Genomic DNA, 23194 nt, shown 5'->3' with positions numbered 1-23194 from the left:
CTGCTTACAAAACTGTAGGTATGCTAGAGGTTTGCCTAATTCCTTTCGGATAAAATTAATGAAACAACAAATACTTACTCATTTCAAACGTTACCTTCGACAGCCGTTGTTGCCAAACGAATGAAAGTTTGGGAGCGACGCCTCCTCAAGGATTTCCATGTCGCGCCTGTAGATATGCAGAATGACGGTGGAGATGAAAACGAAGAGGAGGAAGAACAGGACGCTAACCCTCTGGCTAGATTCCGTCGCATCGCCCGAAAGGTAGCCAATCAGACGGCTTCGGCTAAATGGGGCGAGGTGATGTCCGGTGTAGGAATCGAGACGCATTCGCAAATTGGTAGATGTAAGAATCGTGGCAGCTTCCGCCAGCAGATGCAGCTCCAAAAGGCTATGGAGGAAGCTAAGCGTCTTGTAGAGCGAAGCCCCTTACCACGTTCGCGTAGTGCTTCCCCTCTGTACGAAGGGTTTGGAGATGAGACAACGACCACTTTGATGCAGTTGATTAATGAACTTGAGGAAGAAACTGCGGCTGTTAGCTCACCTGAAAATACTTTGCAAGTAGGAGACAAAACCGGTCGTGCGACAACTCCATCGAACCTGCTGAATGCACAGTTACTAACTGCAGCCAGCAAAACTCCATCTCCCTCGATGGACAAATCTCGAAAAGTTGAAGGGAAGTCTTCATCAGACCTGAGCCGAACACGTTCACCAAATAGACCATCTCCAGAGTCATCCTCTTCCAATAGCTCTGAGAAGAAACCCAATCTGGGAGTAAAGGCTCCCACAAATATCAAATCACCACCCCGAATGAAAAGTCCACCTCCGATGATTCACTCTCCACCACCAACGATTCATGTGACCCAAGGTGGGCCGCGACCACTGAAGAAACCCGATGAAGGATCAATCGTTTCCAAGCCGGCAACATCAATGGCTGGAGCGAAAGGAGAATCAACAGACAACAAACCTCCGGTCACGGATCAAGTGCCGCCCGGATCAGAAGTTACCTCACCGCCGAAAGTCATCAAACGAAAACCAGCTGCCCCGATAACACCGACGGACAACAGTACTTCATCAGGAGAAATTGCTGTCTCCCGACCGGTAGTCAGCAAACCTCAACTCGGCCAGGGAATGCTCCCTCCTCCACCGTCCAAAGAAGATTCGGGACCCTCGAATATCACGATCCCGATACTCTCCACGACTCCGGCCACCCCACTTCCCAGACCGAAGAACATCGAGTCTCCTCCACCACCGGTCGCGCCTAAATCCCATCCACCACCAGCACCCCCGAGCAAGGTGAATCCCTCGAAGGTGGAAATTATGTCCGAGCAGCTGACCGACGTGACTTCCAGCACCGAGCACCTAGTCGTCAGTAGGAGCGAAGACAACGCTGCAGGGGATGCCGCGAAGGCCTCGGCATCGCCACAGTGCCTACGTCCGGTTAATAAGATTATCGACGTGAAAACAATCAAACGGCAGCCCAAGCATGGATGGCTGTAGAAGGGTTTAGCATATCCAATTCAATGAACTTTGTATGTTGTAATTTACAAAACAACAGCTAGTGCAGGGTTCTCACCTATGGGTTAAATCATTTTGAGAAACTGTATTTATGTGATTAGAAAATGTAACTATTGTCTACCAAGAGTGACTTGAATGTGATATAATAAAGGTTAAATACTTCCACTGAGTTGAGTTATTTTTAAACATTGAGTTCCTTCCTATTTATTTTATTTTTTATTTTAGTACATCATCTTCGACTACGTCGCACAGACTGACTTAAAACTAACTATACTAAATCTCTAATCCTAGCACTGAACACGTTTCTTGTCAACAGAAAATCAAATTCATTACAAACAACATTAAAGGAACGCAAACAAAAATCAAAACTACTGTTGTAACCGAAGTTTGTTCTGTGGTAAGGAATTGCTAATAATGGAGAGTTTCGAAAACGACGAGGCGGAATATTCAATGGAATCTGTTCCAAGAGCTTAGGACAGTCAACATGATCCATTAAAACATCAAAAACAAACAGCCTTTGTGACTTAGTGTGCCTCGATGACAGTGTTTCCAAATCGATCAACTTACAACGATCAGCATAACAGGGTTGATTGACCGGATCGTTCCACGGGAGAGAGCGCAAAGCGAAACGCACGAATTTTCTTTGAATTTTCTCAATCGCAAGACTCTGTGTAACTAGGTAAGGACACCAAACCGGGGAAGCATATTCCAAAATACTTCGCACAAGTGAACAAAATAGCGTCTTGAGGCAATAAACATCAGTAAATTCAGATGTATGACGCAGGATGAAACCAAGCACTGTATACGCCTTAGCTGTTATAATGTTGATGTGTTCATAAAATCTTAGCTTCGAATCAATAGTAACACCGAGATCGCATATTGAATTGATACGCTCTAAGGCAACTGATTCCATGTTGTATTGATGAACTAAAACGTTACTGCAACGGGAGAAGGATATCACTTTGCATTTTTTGCAGTTAACTCGCATTCCGTTGTCGCCACACCAGACAAGCAAACGATTTATGTCGTTTTGCAGAGCAGCACAGTCATCTGGTGAAACTATGACACGAAATAGTTTTAAGTCATCGGCAAACGAAAGATTGGATGAGGAGAGTAACAGGCAAAGATCATTGATGAAGATAATAAAAAGACGGGTGGGTAATGTCTGGGACATAACCGGAGTGAAGTAGGACTATACAAAGGGGACAGCTTTTGTTAAATATATTGTTTTATTTTCTTCTCCTACGTGAATACCTACCTATCTACCTGAAAAATGGATTAGTTTACTATTTACTCTTTATGAACATGTTGATGGTTCTGAAAAGAACCTTTGGTGTTGTGTTATTGTTATCACTCGATATCCCCATCTTGTTCGGTTAAACCCAGCCTGAGGGCATCCGTATACTAGCACATAGGATTTGACAGCGTCAAACATGTCCGCTGTCACTCGCGAGAACTGCCAAACTCTCAAGCTGGTGTAAAACAAGGCACTTAACATACTACCAGGTGGGTCAAAACGTGAAGTGGTTTTCTGCAGCCATTTAAAAAATACACAAAAGTAAATTAAGACGATTGAGCACAATTTGTGGAATATACTGATACTTTATGAAATACTCATTGCTATATTCATTATATTCATTACGTTTTACGCTGCAAGCGTTTCATTTATTGTCTTTGCGTTGAAGGCACCATAATGATTTGCGCCATTTGGAAAACGAAATTAAGGACGAAATTAACACACTTCTAGAACAAAAAATAATGAATGAAAATTTACTTTTCTGTATTCAATATGTATTCTATGTAATAGAGTAATACGTTTCCTCGAAAATTGTGAAATAATATGAAACTGAAATTGTGTTTGATGCTGATTTTATATTATAATGGTGAGTTTTTGTGATTATTGTGTTGTAAAATATTTGGAAATATACAACCAAATGGCTAAGTAAGCGTCAGGACTACGTGTTTTAAGTAATCGAATAACTTAAAAATCTACATACTATTTATAAGATTTCAAAACTACCTTCTTTAAATTTTCACGAATTTAACGATTGTTTCGAGTTAAATATGACGTTTACGTTTACGTGCACTAGACACTTCATGATTAAATCGCAAAATTCAACTCAAAATTCAAAAATTTAACACGTCCGTTGTTTTTTTTAGCTTGTTTTCACTTTTCATCCAAGGCGTATACTTCTAAGCATCTCAATATGGTGGTGGGTCAACATTTCACAACCATACTGTAGCCATTTTTAAAATATACGAATTACCTGTAAACAAAACATAATACACTTGTGCACGGTTTGTGAACTCTATTCAATAGAACGTTTTATTCGGCAAACGCTTCATTTTTTCCGCACGCAAAACGCAAATTTTCGAATAAAGCATGAGCAGCAGCTAAATACAACTGAAATTATTGAAATAATGCAGAATTCATTCAAACCCTTTTATTTCACTTAAATTCTTTCAATTTCTTAAGTTGGTTTACATTATAATATAATACTACATTTCAAGTGATCAACCTAGGGTTCTACGTTTTATATTATCATTCAGACCCTTGTGATCATCATGATCATTACATTTCACATAAATTTTTTTTTCAAAAAACAATTCTTTTTTTAGTTAGCGAATGGGCGCACCTTGTTCCATAGATTTGCCTTGAGTTCGCCGAGTAATTTGATAGGTTTGGCAATGACAGCTAAATTTGTAGCACATCTTGACTCGCGGATCATATCCCCTTGCCCGGGGCTTGGTTAAACCTTCCTGTTTAGCTATAGGGCTCTTGCTACACATACATGCAGAGCATGTGTTGGGCACACATTCGCTTGTTTACATTCGTAGTGTCTATGCAGCAGAAGCGGATTTTTATCAATCGGCGTTCTTGTAGATGATTTAAATAGAGTTACGGTCATTCTAATAGTGCATAGAGCTAACATGAACTTTGTGAAACAGTTAGGCAAGCTATTTTATGAACAAGAGTTTTTGTGTAACGCATATTATTTAGTTTACTAGCACCTATTTCGCGATGTTCATTGAGCGACTCTCCCATTAGATTGGAATCGAAAAATTGGCAGAAAAAGGATTATCAACATTTTCGCACCTAGATCAAAGTCACAGAGTCTCGAGCTCACGTTTGAATGCTTCCTTGTATTTCCATGAATTGGTCAATCGATGGATTTTTTCCGTTTCCGATAAATTTTCTTATAAACGTATTTAGCTTCTCCGCAGAGCATTCGGGTACTCGGAAATCATATCTGAGAGTTGGTTGATATTTCAGGCTGAAAATGTCCTTAATTTCAACATAATCAACTGCTTTTTTGGCGGAACTAGCCGCCGATTAAGGATATCTGCACACGAATATTCATTATAGTTTATTCTTTCACGAGACCAGCAAAAAGCTTAAAACCTAAATGGGAGCACACTTCACCTAATCCGGCTATACAATCGCAATGTGCAGTTTGCACTATTTCTGTGAAAATTTTTGAATAATCAATCTGCTTCTATTGATATGAATCATGGCCAAAACAGAAATTTCTATTTTTCCCCGTGTGTATGGCTTTGACGCTAAAAGTAAATATTTTTATGTGAAGAAACATATATTCGCATGTTATTCATATAGATTAGCGCGTAATCTTTATAACTATTTCGCTAAAATAATTATTTAAACAAAGCTCAATCTTGTCGCTCCATATAATTCCTATGGAGCGATCACTTTTGCCTGCCCAACAGATCACTAATACATATGCACGCTGCAAGCGCCCTATTGCGTTTGCCACAGCTTTCACAGTTGGAAAATTTTTTCCCATCCAGCTTGTGACATATTGTACAGTAAATTACATTCAATGCGACGTGCCGAAGCACCACTCAGTGTCGCATTGGAGGCGATTTTAACCTGTAATTGAACATTTGCGATGACAGTGGTACAGTGTCGACTTTCAATGTGGGGTCATAATTTGGATCTCTATGTTTACGAAAATGTACAACTAAATATGTCACATTACATGTCCGTCCAATCAGCTAAATGTCGAACTAATTGTAAATTACTGTACTTTTAATCTGGAAACAATTTAAGAATTGGTGAAAATTGAATAATCAGGAAAGTCCCCAACTATCAATAAGCTCAGAACAACTGCCAAATTCACATACTCATCAGATCCTGGCAAACAAATTATGAAAAAATCAATTTGTGTTTTATTATTATTTTGGATATTATTTTAGAATGCATTAAACTGTATTTCGTAAACTCTTTTTTGGAAAGTTTAATGGCCCTGATAAGCGCCGTGTTCTATGGAATGGTTCCAATTTAGAAAACTTAGTACTCGTGGTTTTGAAAAAAACCATTTCGAACGCCCTCGATGCCGCCTGGTTCTGGTTTTGCCACCGAAGCAGATTGTATAAAGGACAAACTTTTTTCTTCCGCTACCTGCTGTCGTTTTGCGATTTCGTTTGCCACTCGCCACTCGCTGCAACTGCCTGTTGTCTTGATCACCGAACCGAATGTGGTCTGTTCTGAATGTGGGTTCTCTTATCGTCGCGAGTAGCTCTGCCAGCTAACTCCTCGGCGGCCGATACTTTATAACGCCGGCTAGGTGGACTGGTGCACTGGTACTAACGCGCTCGGCCTAGCTACCCTTGCGGGGAACTCCAGACTAACACGGTTCGAGCGGGATTTTGCCTTTCCCTTCACTTTTCCTCCTTTGCCATATCCAACCATGGCTGCTTGTGTTGGTTTGTTGATGTGATGTGATGCGAAAAGATTTGGTGTACGGTTTGGATGAGAATGATCGTTACGGCAGCGGAGCGGGGATTTTTAGGCTGACTGGCTGGCTCGAGAATTACGCATGTGTGAGACTGCGACCAATGTTTCGTTCATTTTTTTTTCTTTTTCCTTTCCAATCATGCTTCAATCTATTTCGCTGCTGCTCTGATTGCCCGTTTTGGTCGGTACGATTTGAGGAGCACAAAATGGACCAATCAAAAATGGGCACATAGTGCATTTGGACAATGCTTGATATTTCACAATTATTCAATTATTTATCTCAAGAAAAATGAAATGTTATTCGTTATGATAGATGCGTAGATATATTTCCTATCAATTGATGCAAAAACCTTTGCGATCTATTGAGAAATGCTCGAGTTACAAGCGTTCCAAATCTTGCATTTTTTCCTACTTGTTCAGTGCCTAGATTTTCATTTCACCCCCTATATCTTCCGGTTAGACGTAGTCCTACGTCAAAATAAGAGGGCCGAGAACACAGCCTTGGGGTACGCCAGAAGGAATGTCGAAAGTTCTGGAACGCACAGAATTGACCATAACGTATGCGTTACGATTTGACAGGTACGAATAGAGCCATTCCGTTATCCACGAGGGAAATCCAGTGTGACCCATTTTATCAACGATCAGCTTATGTGGTACTGTGTCAAAAGCCTTCGCGAAATCTATATAAATTGAATCAACCTGCTGCTTCGATTCCAATTCAAGTGACAACGCTGATACATAGCACATTAAGTTCGATGTTGTTGAACGGTGTTTCACAAACCCGTGCTGACTACTGGAGATGATGGGAGTCGCGACACGGTAGAGAACTTATTACTTCCGGGGGTCAGACGGACCTCCCGCAACACCTCGGTTCCTGGTCTGAGCCTCGGGAACCTTTGAGGTTGGGCTCTCAAGGCCTCTTTTAATGCTGGCAAGCTCGAGCTTGAGGCCAATCGCTCTCAGGGTCGGCTTCTTCGGGGAAAAAGCTGATCAAGGCTCGGATGTGAAGTATAGAAAAGCGTGTAGATATAATTTTTTCTTTTTATTACCTAACCTCTATAAACCTGTGTGGTGAGTGTCGGTGTCTGGTGTGTCCTCCGGTTGGATCTCGAACGTCGTACGCTGGCTAACTTGTCCGCTGCTTCTCTCGAGATACGGGATTTAGTTTCGGGGTTGAATTAATCCCAGAATAAACGGGTCCTGTTCACCCACAGAGAGATACAGAATTTTGCAAAGGTTCTTTTTTGACGTAGGACTACGTCTAACCGGAAGATATAGGGGGTGAAATGGAAATCTAGGCACTGAACAAGTAGGAAAAAATGCAAGATTTGGAACGCTTATAACTCGAGCATTTCTCAATAGATCGCAAAGGTTTTTGCATCAATTGATAGGAAATATATCTACGCATCTATCATAACGAATAACATTTCATTTTTCTTGAGATAAATAATTGAATAATTGTGAAATATCAAGCATTGTCAAAATGCACTATGTGCCCATTTTTGATTGGTCCATTTTGTACTCCTCAAATCGTACCGACCAAAACGGGCAACCAGAGCAGCAGCGAAATAGAATGAAGCACGATTGGAAAGGAAAAAGAAAAAAATGAACGAAACATTGGTCGCAGTCTCACACATGCGTAATTCTCGAGCCAGCCAGTCAGCTTAAAAATCCCCGCTCCGCTGCCGTAACGATCATTCTCATTCAAACCGTACACCACATCGGTTCGCATCACAACACATCAACAAACCAACACAAGCAGCCATGTCTGGACATGGCAAAGGAGGAAAAGTGAAGGGAAAGGCAAAATCCCGCTCGAACCGTGTTGATCTGGAGTTCCCCGCAAGGGTAGCTAGGCCGAGCGCGTTAGTACCAGTGCATCAGTCCACTTAGCAGGCGACATATTGTTTCGGCTGAGTGGTGGTAATGCGACGTGCCATTGAATGTAATTTACTGTAAAATATGTCACAAGCTGGATGGGAAGAAATTTTCCAACTGTGAAAGCTGTGGCGAGTGGCAAATGCAATCGCTAAACAGAAAGGTTTAGCCGAACAAGATGGGAATATCGAGTGATAACAAAACAATAAACTCTTTAGATTGAAGATAATTTTGTGATCCTGAAAAGGACCCTTTTTAGCCTTCATGTGAATCCAACGAACAAATCGTAATGAATGTATTTTTTTGCCATCGCTCCCTTTTAACGCTCATTCGTTCGTCTCGTTGGACTCGCCCCTCTGGCTGAGTCTGCCGATTTGTCTCCATCCTGTGAGTGTGTACCGCTAGAGTATAAAACACGCGGACCCCAACAAAATATCTTATTTTCTTTCAAACCGTATACCCGTGTGGTTGTACGGCATCGGCATCGTGGACGTAACAAAGGAGGACAAGTTAAGGGAAAGGCAAAGTCTCACTCGAACCGTGCAGGTCTCCAGTTCCCTGTTGGTCGCAATCACTGATTGCTCCGCAAGGGTAACTAGGCCGAACGGATTGGTGCCGGAGCACCAGTATACCTAACAGCGATTATAGAGTTTCGGCCGTCGGAGTGCTCGAGTTGGCTTGCAAAGCGGCTCACGACAATCAGAAAACCCGCATCAAGAACAGAGCAGCTTCGGTTCGGCGCTCATCAAGGCAACAATTAGTTTCAGTGAGTGGCAAAGTGTTTCTCCGGCACGTCGCGTCTGTGGCGAGTGGCAAACGCAATAGCTAAACAGGAAGGTTTAACCGAACAAGATGGGAATATCGAGTGATAACAAAAACACAACACCAAAGGTTCTTTTCAGAACCAGTAAACTAATCCATTTTTCAGGTAGATAGGTAGGTATTCACGTAGGAGAAGAAAATAAAACAATATATTTAAAATATATTTTTAACAAAAGCTGTCCCCTTTGTATAGTCCTACGTCACTCCGGTTATGTCCCCGACATTACCCACCCGTCTTTTTTTGTATAAAGGTAATCGATAAATACCTGATTTTTCTACTAAAATCTATCACTTTTCACACTATAGTCTCAATTGACTTCTCTTTTTTTAATTTTCCGTGTATCGATTTTGTGTCTGCTGGGTAGTCGCTCTGGCCAATAAATGAACCCTTCTTTTAACGGCCATTTCATTTGCCTTTACACTCTCTTCAGCTCCTCTCTGTCTTTCTTTTATTCATTATTGTTCATTCTGTATCTCTATCTCTACTTCCGTGGCACTCTCTCCATTCTCTTTTTCCAGCTTTTAAGTGTAAGTGTACTTGTGACTTACGGCCTGATTCTACGCGGCGTGTGAGGTGAGATGACAATTGTCACATCACCATCACGCAACTCTCCTCACTCTATTCCTACAGTCGTTTCGGATGCCGTGAGACGTTCATTTGATGTATGTGAGAGGATGAACAGCAAGTGACAAGGCGTTCATTCTGCTGGTTGCCAAATCTGATCAGAGATGCCACATTCGCACATGTGTTCACGAATTTGTAGACATTTAACTTTTATCATAACCTTTTATTCCTGCTGCAGGCTATTTAAAATAGTGACAAAACATTATTGATTCCATATGATAAACGAAGCTGGTCAGTATGTCAGACATTAGCACATATTTACAAATATTTCAGATTTTTATCGCATATATTTGAGAAAAAACATCTGGCATCCCAGAATTTTATTTGTTTCGCTCAGAGAGGTCAGATATTTGTTTTGCTGCAGTCAGTACCGTATCTATAGATCTGATTTAACCTGGCCTGTTGTTAGTGTATCAGGACATTCTGCCGAATTTGCAGGTATTTGATTTAGATTTGGTGAAACAGTTGATTGCATCCTGTAAAGTTTAGCATTTTTGTTTGTTTTGGTCGTAGTTGCTGCTGCTCTCTGCACTCTCAGTGTTAAATTGTTGCTCTGGCTCCGGCTCGGGCATATACCACGGCTTCTGAAATGGATATGCAGTTCGGTGACGATGACTCGCGGATAGATAGATGAAACACAAGATCCATGTGATAGATATATTTTAAAGAAAATAAATAGATTTCATGAAATGAAAATAATTTCGGTGTGCTTATTCGTCCAATTGAGGAATAACAGACTCACTACCGCTTTCACAAAAAAAAACAAACTACTTGCAATTTGTCTTTCGTACTGTGAAAATTGAAGATAAATTGAATTTATTGATACATATAATACCATTACTATCGATTCTATACGACCCAAAAAAACACTTATTCCTCTTCCTTTTTTCATTTGTTTTCATGCACTGTCGACACCTCAAAACATGTCGACGATTGTCACCTAGAAATCCCAGTTCATGTGACAATCGTCACGTATATTTGAGAGCGGGAATAAAGTGAGAGTTCATTCAAGTGAGATTTCTCACGGCATACGCCTGGTGGAATCGCGTGACATAAGTGACAATTGTCATCTCACCTCACACGCCACGCAGAATAAGGCCGTTAATCTAGTCCCTAACACTGGGTAAGTATTTTATGGCCTATATTTTTTTACACACTAAATGTCTTATAATTGAACTCTACAAACGAAAATCATCGACGAAACAAACGGTAACAAACTGTGTGAACAAGCTTCTCAAAAACCTTGCTGAGAGTACAGAGTATTGACACACCACGGTAGTTTTCAACACAGGTATAGCTACCTGATTTGTAGATTGGCACAATGTACGCTGATTTCCATGCGGTCGGGAATATTCTGTCCGAGAGCGAACGGTTAAAAACAGCAGGGATGGGCTTGGCAAGCGAAGAGGCATAGTTCTTTAAAAATGCGGGCGGTATGTTATCTGTACCTGGTCCTTTTTTGGGGTCAAGATCCTCGAGACCTCTCCTCTCTTCCTCTGGAGTAAACTGAATGCACGGTAGGTTTATGTTATGGATTGGTATTTCCTCAAAACGATCGTGACGTTGAACCGGTGATGCTTTGCTGAAGACACTTTCGAAGAAGGCAGCAAACAGATTGGCGGTCTCTGAACTTGTGGTAGAAACGGTCTCATTGTAGCTAACCGAACCAGGGATATTACTGCTTGCTTTTCTTTTCTTGACGAAACTCCAAAAACTTGAAGGATCTTGTTTAACCGTTGTCTGAATTCTTAGCAGGTAGTTTTTAAATGTTTCAGAAAGGAGACTCTTTTATTCCAAGTCAAGATTTCGAAGTCTAGCTCTGTCAGTCTCATTCTTCGAATTGAAATAACGATTACGCACCTTGCGGAGGTTGTTGCGAAGATTTCGTAGCTCAGGAGTCCACCAAGGTTTATTGTAAACGGAGCTTGACACTCTTCTTCTTCGAGGGATATGGCGACTGAAGACATCATGAATAAATTCGTTAAAGTTTGACAACATCTGATCTACTGAATCGTTGTTCAAAACTCGTTCCCACTCAATTTCAGCAAGCACAGAATTCAAAAGATTAAAATCGCATGAGGAAAAGTCGAACTTGAGGCATTCTTCAGACTCGTCCGTTGAAGTTGGGACAACCCGTACGTCAAGTAATAAAATAAACGGAGCGTGATGATTATCCACAGGTAATAGCGGTGAAGATGGTACAATAATATCGAGGAACTCTGGGAGATTGGTAAACACCAGGTCGAGGAGTCTGTCATTTACGTTTGTGAAACCATTCATTTGTCTTAAGCCTTGAGTAAACATCACGTTCGTGAAGTCAAGTTCGATGTCAGAAGTAGCATTCGAAGGAATGTATCCATTGATGTCATCGTCAAAACTCTATCGTAAATACGGAAGGTTAAAATCTCCGATTGATAGGATAATGTCCGACTCCAAAAGACGCTCAGCTATTGATTGAACAGCGATTGCATGTGCAGAGTATAACTGGTTGTTTGAATTAGGAGGGAGATATATCGCGACTATGTAGAGAGACCGAAATTGTTCTTTTATGCGTACTGCAACTTGTTCGAGCTCGTTACAGTTAGCAATCGGAACTGATACACAATCCAAACAGTTTTTGACTGCAACCAGTACTCCACCACCTCGCGAACAAGTACTGGTATGTGCATTACGATCACAACGGTAAATTATATAGTCGGGAGAAATCTCACTGCTATCAATATCTGCCTTGAGCCATGTTTCCGTAAATACAAGTACGTCATACTCGCAGCTGGACAGTAACAAACGCAGTTGGGCGATTTTCGTGCGCAAACCTCTTACATTCTGATAATACACGGAAAGCATACTATCAGTGACGTGTCCCTCAGCACTGGTAGATGTCAAATTCGTCGATGACTCGGTGGGTGACATGGTACTTGGAACTGCAATTATCGTGGGAGGTCCGATATCGTTGCCAGGGCCCCCTCCGACGGAGGTGAGGTTGCTAGAAGAAGTCGACATTACCGGAAGAGAAGTGTTCCGTGTGGTAACATACTTGCCTGCAATAACGGTTTGGAAGGGCCCCTCTCCATCCTCAACCTCAGGTCTGGGATGCCTGATGGACGCTGGCAGGAAATGCTCGACTGAGATGAGGGGATTGGGGGCTCCCATAAGGCTAGCAGGCGTGCATCCCAGTGCCGAAACTGCGATTGATTCATGTGATGAATGACGGAAGCTTGACAATTGGATGAGTTCAGCAGAATGTTTACTGAAAGCGTCAGACACATCAGGTACATAAATGCTTAATTCGGTTGTATTCTTGCCTGCGATGGCAGTTTGGGAGGCCCCCTTTCCATTCTCAAACTCAGGTCCGGGATGGCTGATGAACGTTGGCTGGAAATACTCGACTGAGATGAGAGGATTGGGGGCTCCCATAAGGCTGGCAGGCATGCATCCCGGCGTCGAGAGAGATTTCGATGCAGATGATGAATGTGGATGACTGAAGCTTGATGAAAGAGACATCGTTGGTGGTTTCAGTGATTCAGACGAGATACAGAAACGTTGAGAAAATCAGGTACATACGTGCTGCTATTGAATGGGTACTTGCCTGCAATAGCGGTTTGGAAGATCCCCTCTCCATTCTCAAACTCAGAACCGGGATGGCTGTTGGACGATGGCTGGAAAAGCTCGACTGAGATGAGGGGATTGGGGACTTCCATAGAGCTGGCAGGCGTGCATCCCGGGTCAAAACACGTTAACACTCCACTAACGGTGCTGTCATAGTGGCAGGAGATGAGTTTTGAGCTGGTGGTATAGGCGTTAGTGGTTTCGGAAGCTTTGCAGGAACTCGAAATTTTCGGGGACCAAAATTTTCAAACTCCCGGAAAAGTATACCCTCGGGCCAAGTCTCCGGATCTAAAGCCTTAGATTTTAATGATGAATCCATTCCAACTTTGAAGGACACAAAAGTGAGAGAGCTGGTGTCCTTGTCTTTCGAAATCAGTTTCACCACAGCAAGATCACTGTTGGTTTGGAGGTTTGCTTTGACCATTGCTGTCACAGCTTCGGTTGTAACGTCAAGACGAATTCTGGAGAGATACAACCAGAACTTCTGCTCCTCCTCCTATACAGGGATACAAACTCGTAATCGTACTCCACCATGCAGATCTCTTTTCCCTTCTTTTGGAAGTCGAAAACAAGGTTTCAGAACATCCTATTTAGATGAAATCATAGTGTAATATGAGAGTTAAAAGGTTTGCTATCTGTTTTCAGAATAATGGTTTTTATTTCTCTAAGAATTGCGAATGTATGAAAATTGGCTCAAACTCGTAATTGTACTCTGGTTGAAATTTAAACTCGATTCATAGGGCGTTGATCATTTTCAGGATTCCATCAATAGTATGGTATCCCTTGTTCATTGCAACTATCTTTAGTTGTTTTTAGCCGATATATAATTATACAGTCATTCGCGGACTGGGATTTCTTTTACACAGACAAGACCGTCGTTTCCAAATGCTCGTATAATACTGGTTTATTTCCATTCCTTTTACATTGGTGCACCCTGACTCAGAAGGCACAGCAGGGGAGATAACTGCTTGTGCTGGTTTTGCTTATCTCAGAATGTGTAGGCTAAGAGAGATAATAATGTTTACGAAGGAAACATTCTATGTAAAAGGCAATAAAAGTTTATGGTGCCTATTCTGTATTCCGACGGATTTCTATTTCGTTCGAAAGTGATATTTCGATCGTTTTCGAATTTACCATTCCCTATTCCAATCGTTTTGCTCGTTTCGAACGAAAGTGTTAGAAAATTTCGAATATGCATCGATCTGTCAAAAACCGATAAACAAAAAGAAACACCGTATTAAATAGCGGCGAGTGCGAGTTGAATTTCAGTTAATTTTTGATCCTAAGAGAAATTTGTGAGAAAATTTTCTCGTTCAATGGATTCCGTTTTGTTACCGATTTTGGCGGAGCAAGAAGAAATTGGAATGCCTTGCTACCATCGGCGAAACCACCGAAAATCAACCGACTTCATGAAACTTTCTGATGAAGCGTAAGTATCCGTCTCAAAAATCCCATGTTTGTTTCTCTTATTGATTAATTTTGCCCTTATTCAGATTCATCAAAAGTTTTCGTCTAAGTAAGGAAGCTTTTCGGTACGTTTTAGAGGAAATTGAGAACTGCCTTACCACAAGGAAAGGTGGTCTATCCACGGAGGTGAAACTCGCAGCATGTTTGCGATTCTTTGCTGAAGGAAATTATCAACATGGAGCAGGGCAAGATTATCACATTGCCATAGCACAGCCCACATTTTCCAAGGTGCTGACTGAAATGCTTAACATTCTGGAGCGGACACTGTGTAAGAAATGGATTTCCCTAAATATGACGGAAGACGAACAGCGGCGTGCTAAACTACACTTCTATCAGAAAACATCAATTCCGGGTGTTATTATGTGTTTGGATGGAACCCACGTAAAAATTATTCCACCTAAGCTGAATCGAAATTTGTTTTTTAATCGGAAGGGATTTTATAGTCTCAACGTTCTGATTGTAAGTATTATTAGTATTTGAATTAACAAATCAATGAACAAATACTCTTTTTTATCAACATAGGTTTGTGACGATCAGCAAAGGATTCGTTTCGTTGATCCTACCTTCCAGGGATCTAATCATGACTCTCATATATGGCGTGTAAGCCCTGCAAGAACTCACTTTGAGCAGCTTCACCAAAATGGTGAAGTTAATACTAAGATTCTAGGTAATGTTCAACTACAATATTTTAGTATACTTGTATGTACTGTGTGATAAAATATTTTCAGGTGATGCTGGTTATCCATCGGAACCTTGGTTAGTAACGCCATTCAGAGCAGCGGAGGAAGGGAGTTTGGAGAGCGATTTTAATCGCAGGCATGCCTTGGGTCGTGCTATCGTCGAGCGGACAATCGGTTTACTAAAAAATCGGTTTAGATGCATCCTTGGCGCGAGACAACTTCACTACAATCCTACTAAATGCGCTCAAATTATAAATGTATGCTGTGCACTTCACAATATATGCTTAGAATTTGGTCGTTCTCAGTAGTTATAATATGTTATGCAGCTGTTTACATAATAAACTTTTGTTTAAATTAATATTTATGACTGTTAAATTTCATCTAACTTGTTTGCAAATGCTCAAATAAATAACAACCACCGGAAAAGGAAGTGTCTTCCTTACTTAACTATGGTTTCGGCAGAATTATTTACTCTTATTCCTGCCAACACTTTGAGAACATGTCATTATCGATTTCTCGTAAGCAGGCCAAGTATTCAAATAACCATTATTAATACTTTTTGCGTTGTTTTAACCCCTTGCTGTACGATTTAATTTCCAACAGCACGGCCCAAAACGAGCACTTCGAGTCGTTCCGCTACTCTGCTGAGTGTGGGTATCTAACATGGGTGCCCTATGATGAGCAAATACATGTTGTGTTTAAAATAAAAACGAAGGAGTTATTACTACGTACTAACTCGTTCGTTTTTATTTTAATTATAATATTCAAATTATATTTTATATTTTTAGCTCATTCAATTTTTTTTTAAATAACGGAAATTTGATAATCTTCAGTTGTCGGTATCCTCATCATATGCCTGAAGCTATGTAATTATTTCACATCGAGAAACAACGAGTGAAGTTCAATGTTGTACGTGAAGGGGTTAAGGAAGTTCCATAAACTATAGGCGAAATTCGTGAATTTTAAAAAAGTTTATATAATTTTGATGCTATTCCAAACAAACTTCAAAGAAAAAAATAAGTAAGATTTTTCTTCCATGGAAAGATATAAAAATACGATTAGAACTTTTTTCATTTTTTTATACTTGAGTTACAATATAAAGATAAAAAATCAGATCACTGATATTTTGAAACATTATTCTAATGTTCTGAAATATACGCAATCTGCGTTTCAAGGATTTGTCGCTATTGATTTCTCCAGCGCGATCTTCTCCATCTCGTGGTTATGTCGTTTTTGTTCACTCATATGTTCTTTGAGTGTGGCATCCACGGAAAGAATCGCTCGAGCTGATTGGCGCTGATAATGAACCAGATCACTCAAATTCTTATTTGTGTTTTTTAACAGGGATTTCACATTGGTGTGAAATTTGTTTTGTTGCTCGACTTGCAGCTCTAATAGCCTCGTGGTAGAAGGTCTGGATTTTTTCGGCTGAGAGGACTGGAAGTGAATGGTATTATTGATACCGTCACACTCGTCGGAAGTACCATAATATATAAAATTTTCCTGGTCTGCATCTTGAGGTTCACCCGAAGGCGAACCCAACTGTGTTCCATGAGATGAGGTACCCGGGATTCCTTCCACGGTCGCAAGTAACCCAGTTAGTAGAACTGCCTGCTCCTCCAGCTCGGACAAATTGATAATTTTATTGGGTCCTCCACCTGTCGCCCTCTGCTCCCGTTTGTTGTGAGCGAGTTTTCGCTTTAATCCGGACTTATAGTCCGCCCAAACCTACACAGAAAACCAGGGCAAAAATAAGACTATAAACATATGTTTCGGATTCGTTTTAGTATATACCTTTTTCCATCCACTTCCATCGCGAATAGGCGGTCCCAAACTATTGACTTCTGCCGCCAGATCATCCCAGAAGGGTCCGGAATTTCCTCGGGAGAAACCCTTTGCTATGTCCGGCTCTTGCTCCAGAAGCAGCACAATCCGCTCGAACTGATTTTTAGTGGTTGTTTTGTTTTTGTTTTTTTCCCTGTTGAACGTTAAAATTAATTTAAAGAAAAAAATGATTAAAAATTAGCTTACATTTTTGCAGTTCACCGCTCATCCGCTGCGGAAATTATTCACTCCTTCATAAACAAAGTGGGTTTGACGTTTGGTTTGATTCGAATGAAAGATGTTCGAAAACAAAACAGTCCGAACGAAAGGTATTCGAATTTGAAAACACCTCGAACGAAACAGGGAATGGAATTTACCAAGTCGTTCGAAATATTTCGAATCGATTGAAATACAGAATAGACACCTATATCTATCTATGCTATGTTTCTACTGTAATCTATCTTATCCTACAAGCCATGTGGTATAACTCCTCCGGGGTGAAAAAAGACGCGTGTCCTCAGGCGTTTTCGTTTGATGCATTTGAAGATGGTGGATTTCTAGTTCTTCTTTTTCGTGAAACTCTTGACAGTATAGTTGTTGATAGCTTTTTGTAATGTAGGAGAGCAAGGACAAGGATAGTAACAGTTATTATCGTTGAGAGTGATATTCCTCCTAGTAGGCTCCAGTTCCAAATTTCATTTTTGTATTGTTTCAGGTACACATGGTCAATCTTCTTTCTATTGGAGAGGGCTATGCTGTCTACTTCGTGCAAGTCATTTTCTTCTGGTTGTTGGTCGATGAGAAGGTTGTGCATTGCTCCTTGAACGACTGTGCTTTGGATGGTACTCTCTCTAGTTGTGAATGATTTGTTTTCGAATTGGATACTGCAGTTTGAGAATGTAATTAGAAAGTTTCCCGTAAGCGTGCGGTTATCCGGGCCGCAGTTCGAATTTAGAGATCCATTCTTCGCATTGTTGATGAGAATAAGATTGTCTGATATTGCCTGAATTTCTGTTTTGGTTGTTTGTTCTGTTTTGCATTGACTTTTTTTCCCAGCCAACATAGGATTTATACAGGTGTCGGTGTACCTGTTAAGGAACGAGCTTTGTTGTATGTACTCGTCTGGTTTAGATGTTGTGTAAACATTTTTTCCAAGCCTTATCACGAAGTCTGGGTGATTTGTAATAATTTTACCTCCTTGGTTCAGTGGGATTATGCGGATAACTGTCCCTTCTTCTTGTTCCAGTTGCGGAATACGAGTGATGTACAGAAGTGTATTCTCGCTGGTAGCTATTTTCGGCTTAACTAATCTCAACGCTTCTTCAGGGAGATCAACAGTTACTCCTTGCTCTTCCAATACGGATTTAATTGTATTGATTTCGATTAGAGAAAGAATCTTGTTGCTTGCTAATGAAATTTTAGATAGCATTATGGCTTCTTGTATGTCTTCTAGGATCTTGTTGATGGTATCGATTTTGATTATTGTTCTTAGCGTCTCCATTTCGTCAAAAATTATTCTGTTCTGGTTACCTTCAATTATTTCATTAATTGCATTTGTTAACAATTGAAGTCTCTTGCCTATCTGGTTGTTCACTTGATATTGTTTGTTATTGCTTTCAATTAGTTCGTTCATCGTTTGGTTGATGATACGTAAATCTTCAGCATCAGGCGTTCCACCAATCCATTCCCAGACCGTTCCAATTATTTCGATGCTCCGTTGACGGCGGGATCTCTGCGGCCTGATTTGCATTAAATTAGCGTATAATTCCTTAACTTTATGTTTAGCAATTTGAACAAAAGGATCATCCGACTTCTTATAGACTACTGTGGTTAAAAGATTGATAGTAGTTTCTATTTCCGTTATGTTAATAGGATGTATAATATTTATATTTCCTATTTGTAATTTACATTTTCCTATCTTTACTGTGAGAATTGGTTGATTACTCACATTGGTAATTTCTAGTTCTTGGCAGTAACAATTAATATTGATCAATGTTGTGAATATTATAAATGATAAATACATTTTGTATGTGAAAATTATATGGTATTTGTATTGTTTCTTAACTTATAATTTTGATTATTCTTATTATTGTTTATATTTTATAATCGTGGTTGAGTTTCGTGTTTCTTCTGGGTTATGAAGTTCACGATTTTTTTTTGGCGTTGAGGGAAACTGAAAAAAAAATAATGCATGAGTTTTTTTTTGTGAAACGCTAAAACGAGGTTAATTCTTTTTTCTGTTGATGATGGTGATTCTCCTGTTGAGTGGGGACCTGGAAAAGTAAGAATTCAATTTAGTTTTCTAATTCTTTTAATTTTGTTCTTATGTCTTTTAACGTTTTTTGGGATCTTTATAATTTTTCCAGTACTCTCTACACATTTTGTCGTCGTGAAACGTGGATCTAGTTTTTTCCTCGTGGTTTTCTTAATATGAATGTTCTGACCTTCGTTCACTGTTGGTGGTTCTTCTTTGGAGTCATTATGTTTTGTCATTTTCTTTGAGGTTTTCTGGAGATTTTTCGTTACGTTCTTGAATAACCTTTGTGAGTGCTCAGCAATCATAGAAGGATCTGTAATATTTTGTTGATTGAAAATAACCTCGTTTGGGGTAAACGATGTGGCTTGATGTGAGGTGTTGTTATATAGAGAAGTTACAATTTGAATGATCTCTGGGGATTGAAGATCTTTAAATTTATGCTTGTTGGTATTAAATATTTCAATTATTGTACTGTGAGTTTTTTCTATTTGTCCATTTGATTCTGAGGATGATGCAAATTCTATATTTGTTCCGAAGTTGGTTAAAAAGTCTCTTAGTTGAATGCTAGTGAATGCGGCTTCGTGGTCGCAGATTATTCTTTTCGGAGGGCTAAATGTTCTAAAGTATTGTGATAAGGCGTTTCTAATGTCGAATAAATTACGTGAGTTTATTTGTATCAGTTGCAGATGTTTTGAGAAAGCGCAAATTAATGATAGGTAGTAGCGTTTGTCAATGCCGAAAATGTCCATATGTACTCTTTGGAATGGAGCGTTTTCAATTGGACGTGGTCATATTTTTATGTTATACGGTTTCCTTTCATATTTGTGTTGTGCACAAATTGGGCAGGAATAGACGAGACGACGAATTTTCTTCAGCATTCCAGGAAAAAAATAAGAACGCTTTATCTGGCTTTCGACTTCGGAAATGCCTCGATGGGCTCGCTCGTGTTCTTTTTTTACGATTTCGTCTTGTCTTCGTTCTGAGAGTATATCTTCGACCATGTTTTGCGTAATTACGAAATGACAATCCGAGTTGGAAAAATGTTCTTTGTATACTTCTTGGATTGTTTGAAATAGACATTCGGGAGCAAGGATAGCGCTTTGCTTCCCATTGGAACATTCTTTTAAAAAGTTAGTTATGTTTTCGTGATTATACTCAGTTGAGCATATAGTGGTTCTTTTGTAATTAGGAAATGTGTTTTCTGTTAAAATTGAATTGAAGCTAGACGTTCTGAATATTATTTGATTTCTGTAGTTGTTTATAGGTCTTTCAGTGAAATGCATATAGTGATCATCCGATGTTTGAGCTGAATGTACTGTATCAGCATGGGATGAAGGGGTGTTTTTTTCTAATGATATTGCGTCTAAAGTGTTTTTGTTTTCTACTTCGTTAATGTTGATTTCTACTGAGTGCGTCAGCGACGACGTTTGTTTTTCCAAAATGATATCTATCAGTTTTTCTTTTTCTAATTCCGATAAATGTTCAGTCCGAATAAGTTTTGAAATTGTAGCCTTGTCTAATGTTGTTTTAGAGTCCATTGGTATTGGTGACAATGTCTCAAAATTATTCACGTTCAGCAACAGTTTTCTAATGTTTTCTGTATTTGGTGGTTCACGATTTTCGGTTCGGACTAGAAAAGTAGTTCTAAAATTTTGAGCTTGATAAAGTCCAGGCTCAACAATAATTTCTTCTGTGAGTTTTGTTGATTTTCCTACGAACCAATCTCCATTTTTATCGCATGGTACAGTGATTAGGTGGTTAAATTGTTCCAACTCGTTGGTAATATAATGTTTGGAAAATTTAATAATTTTGCCATTTATTTCTAATGTGCCGAATTTGTAATTAATTTTCCCATTGTATTTCGATAATGTTTTTGAGCCTATTAGTCCGTCAAAAAATGAGTGAAATTCAAGCTCATAAAATAAAAGGGGAGGCATTCCGTCTAATATTTGTGCTTTTACTTTGGAAGAAATAATACTATTATTTTTCACGCACTTTACTATGAGGGGTTTAATTTTGATTGAATTTTGCAGAATTCCGGGTCTTATTAAATTTGTATTTGCTCCCGAATCAATGAGAAATTTAAGATTTTTGTTCTCATGTTGTATTTTGAGATATGGTAAATAGTTGTGATCTATTTGTCCGGATCTGTCGCGGGGATTTTCTAAAAAATTTACATCGATGTTGTTATCGATGTCATCATCGTCTTCGCTATCCAGTAGCTCATGATTGTTAACTCTTTTATTTAAAGTTAATTTAGATCTAACTGAACCGATTTCCATTGGTTCAACTGTTGTTTCGGGTGCATCTGGTTTACGTCGCCTAAAGTCTTGTTTTGGTATGTTGTTAAATCTTGAATGTCCTTGATGTGAATGGCTGTTTTCTTGTCCCGGTGAACGAGAAAATCCAGGTTCATTCTTTGGCTTGAAAAATGCAGTTTGTGCGGGTTGAGCTAAAGGCATATGAGTCAGATTTCTATTAGACTCATTCGACGTGAATTTGCATATGAACGCATATGCGTTTTCAATAGTTTTGGGTTCTACTGCCTGTACATAGCCAAAATATGGTTTCTGTAGTCCACTGACGTACGCTGCTAGGCTGTATTCGTCGATGAAGTCATTTATTGCTTCCCAGTGGGCATTATACTTTGGATTTTGCTTCGCCAACGATTTTATACTACACACTAGTTGCTTCGTTCTTTGGTAATGTTTGTTCACATTACCGTCCATTTTGTTGTGCCATAACTGGCAATTATAAGTGGATAAATCCTGTTTGTCACCGAGCGCTGTTAATAATATGCTCTTAATTTCATTGAATGTGGTAGGGTTTCCGTTTGTGCAAAGAACGTCTTTGGCATGCCCTTCTATTTTGTTCGATACTGCTGTAAGGTAAATTTGAAAAATATCCGGAGAAACTAAGTTTTCGAATATTCTTAATGTTTTTTCTGCTGTTTCTAACCAGCTTGCTAATTGCTTTTTATTGCCATTAAAGGATGGCAACATTTTTATTGGATCAGGGATCCGGAAGGGGTCACCTTGGGTAATTTCTCTCCGAATTGAGTCGTCGGGACGATTTACAGGCGCAGTGTTTATGGTATTCTCAGTTCCGTTTCCCAATTGAGAATCATATACTACTTGTCTAGCCGTGATATTCTCAATTGCTTGCATCATACGTGCAAGTTGTTGAGTAATACCATGTAGTGGGTTAATCTCATTTGATTGAGGCTCCGTCATGTTGAGAGTCTCTACGTTTAAATTTAAATTTTCCACAGGAATATGCGAATATTCCTCCGACTCCGTACTCGTGTCGGATTCGTCGGAACTGGTATCGTTCTTTTTACTTTTAAGAAACGATCCTCTTGTTTGCTTCAAAACGTCTTTAAATTTGGGCATTAATTATCCCTTTTAGCACAAAGTTTCAAATTGAAATTGAAGAAAACCGTCTATCTTGTAGTGCGGTAATCTTACAGAGAGCTCGTGTCTATCTTGTAGTGCACTTATCTCACAGTGATGGATTTATTTGTAGTGGCGCGAAATTCTCTCTCTTAGAACGGATTTTCAGCGCACTAACAACTAATCATTAATCACTGGCTGGGTTTCTAATTTGATATCACTTATTTCACTTATAGTAAAAGAGAGACAAAAAAAAAGAACTCACCCTTTTTTTACAATCGTGTCCTATGTTTCGCGGTGAACGATGCCGGTTTTCCGGATGCCTGCGAGCGGGGGGGTCCTCAACTCTGAACGGCGGATTTAATCCTTCGG

The 23194-nt window shown here is 39.8% G+C and overlaps 3 protein-coding genes across 3 annotated transcripts in view; 2 read left to right on the top strand and 1 right to left on the bottom strand.

Moving 5' to 3' along the window:
* The window catches only part of LOC129770744 (transient-receptor-potential-like protein), a 64931-nt gene extending 63247 nt beyond the window's left edge, over positions 1–1684 (top strand). The window contains exon 10 of the mRNA XM_055773780.1: positions 104–1684. Within this exon, the coding sequence (XP_055629755.1) occupies positions 104–1497 (1394 nt within the window). The 3' untranslated portion in view covers positions 1498–1684. The remainder of the gene's footprint in view (positions 1–103) is intronic.
* Positions 1685–14247: 12563 nt separating this feature from the next.
* LOC129768879 (putative nuclease HARBI1) lies at positions 14248–16333 on the top strand. The gene is made up of 4 exons (XM_055770816.1): positions 14248–14631; positions 14696–15128; positions 15192–15336; positions 15398–16333. The coding sequence occupies exons 1-4, from the start codon at positions 14519–14521 to the stop codon at positions 15655–15657; spliced, it is 951 nt and encodes a 316-aa protein (XP_055626791.1). The 5' UTR covers positions 14248–14518; the 3' UTR covers positions 15658–16333.
* On the bottom strand, positions 16192–17519 carry LOC129768880 (uncharacterized). The gene is made up of 3 exons (XM_055770817.1): positions 17381–17519; positions 17144–17327; positions 16192–17077 (listed from the first exon to the last, which is right to left on the bottom strand). Coding segments are annotated over exons 1-3 (744 nt in total). The 5' UTR covers positions 17383–17519; the 3' UTR covers positions 16192–16519.
* Positions 17520–23194: the final 5675 nt, after the last annotated feature.

Source organism: Toxorhynchites rutilus, chromosome 2 (assembly GCF_029784135.1).
Source record: "Toxorhynchites rutilus septentrionalis strain SRP chromosome 2, ASM2978413v1, whole genome shotgun sequence".
Lineage (NCBI taxonomy): Eukaryota > Metazoa > Arthropoda > Insecta > Diptera > Culicidae > Toxorhynchites > Toxorhynchites rutilus.
The sequence above is the reverse complement of the archived record's forward strand: the minus strand, read 5'-3'. Positions and strand labels throughout refer to the sequence as shown.

Bases quoted from the DNA above. Each gene is read 5' to 3' on its own strand.
- LOC129768879 (XM_055770816.1), top strand. From the start codon at position 14,519: ATGGATTCCGTTTTGTTACCGATTTTGGCGGAGCAAGAAGAAATTGGA. The intron at 15,129-15,191 runs GTAAGTATTATT...TTATCAACATAG, and splicing joins ATAGTCTCAACGTTCTGATT to GTTTGTGACGATCAGCAAAG. The intron at 15,337-15,397 runs GTAATGTTCAAC...AAATATTTTCAG, and splicing joins AGTTAATACTAAGATTCTAG to GTGATGCTGGTTATCCATCG.
- LOC129768880 (XM_055770817.1), bottom strand. The intron at 17,078-17,143 runs GTATATACTAAA...TTTTCTGTGTAG, and splicing joins ATGGAAGTGGATGGAAAAAG to GTTTGGGCGGACTATAAGTC.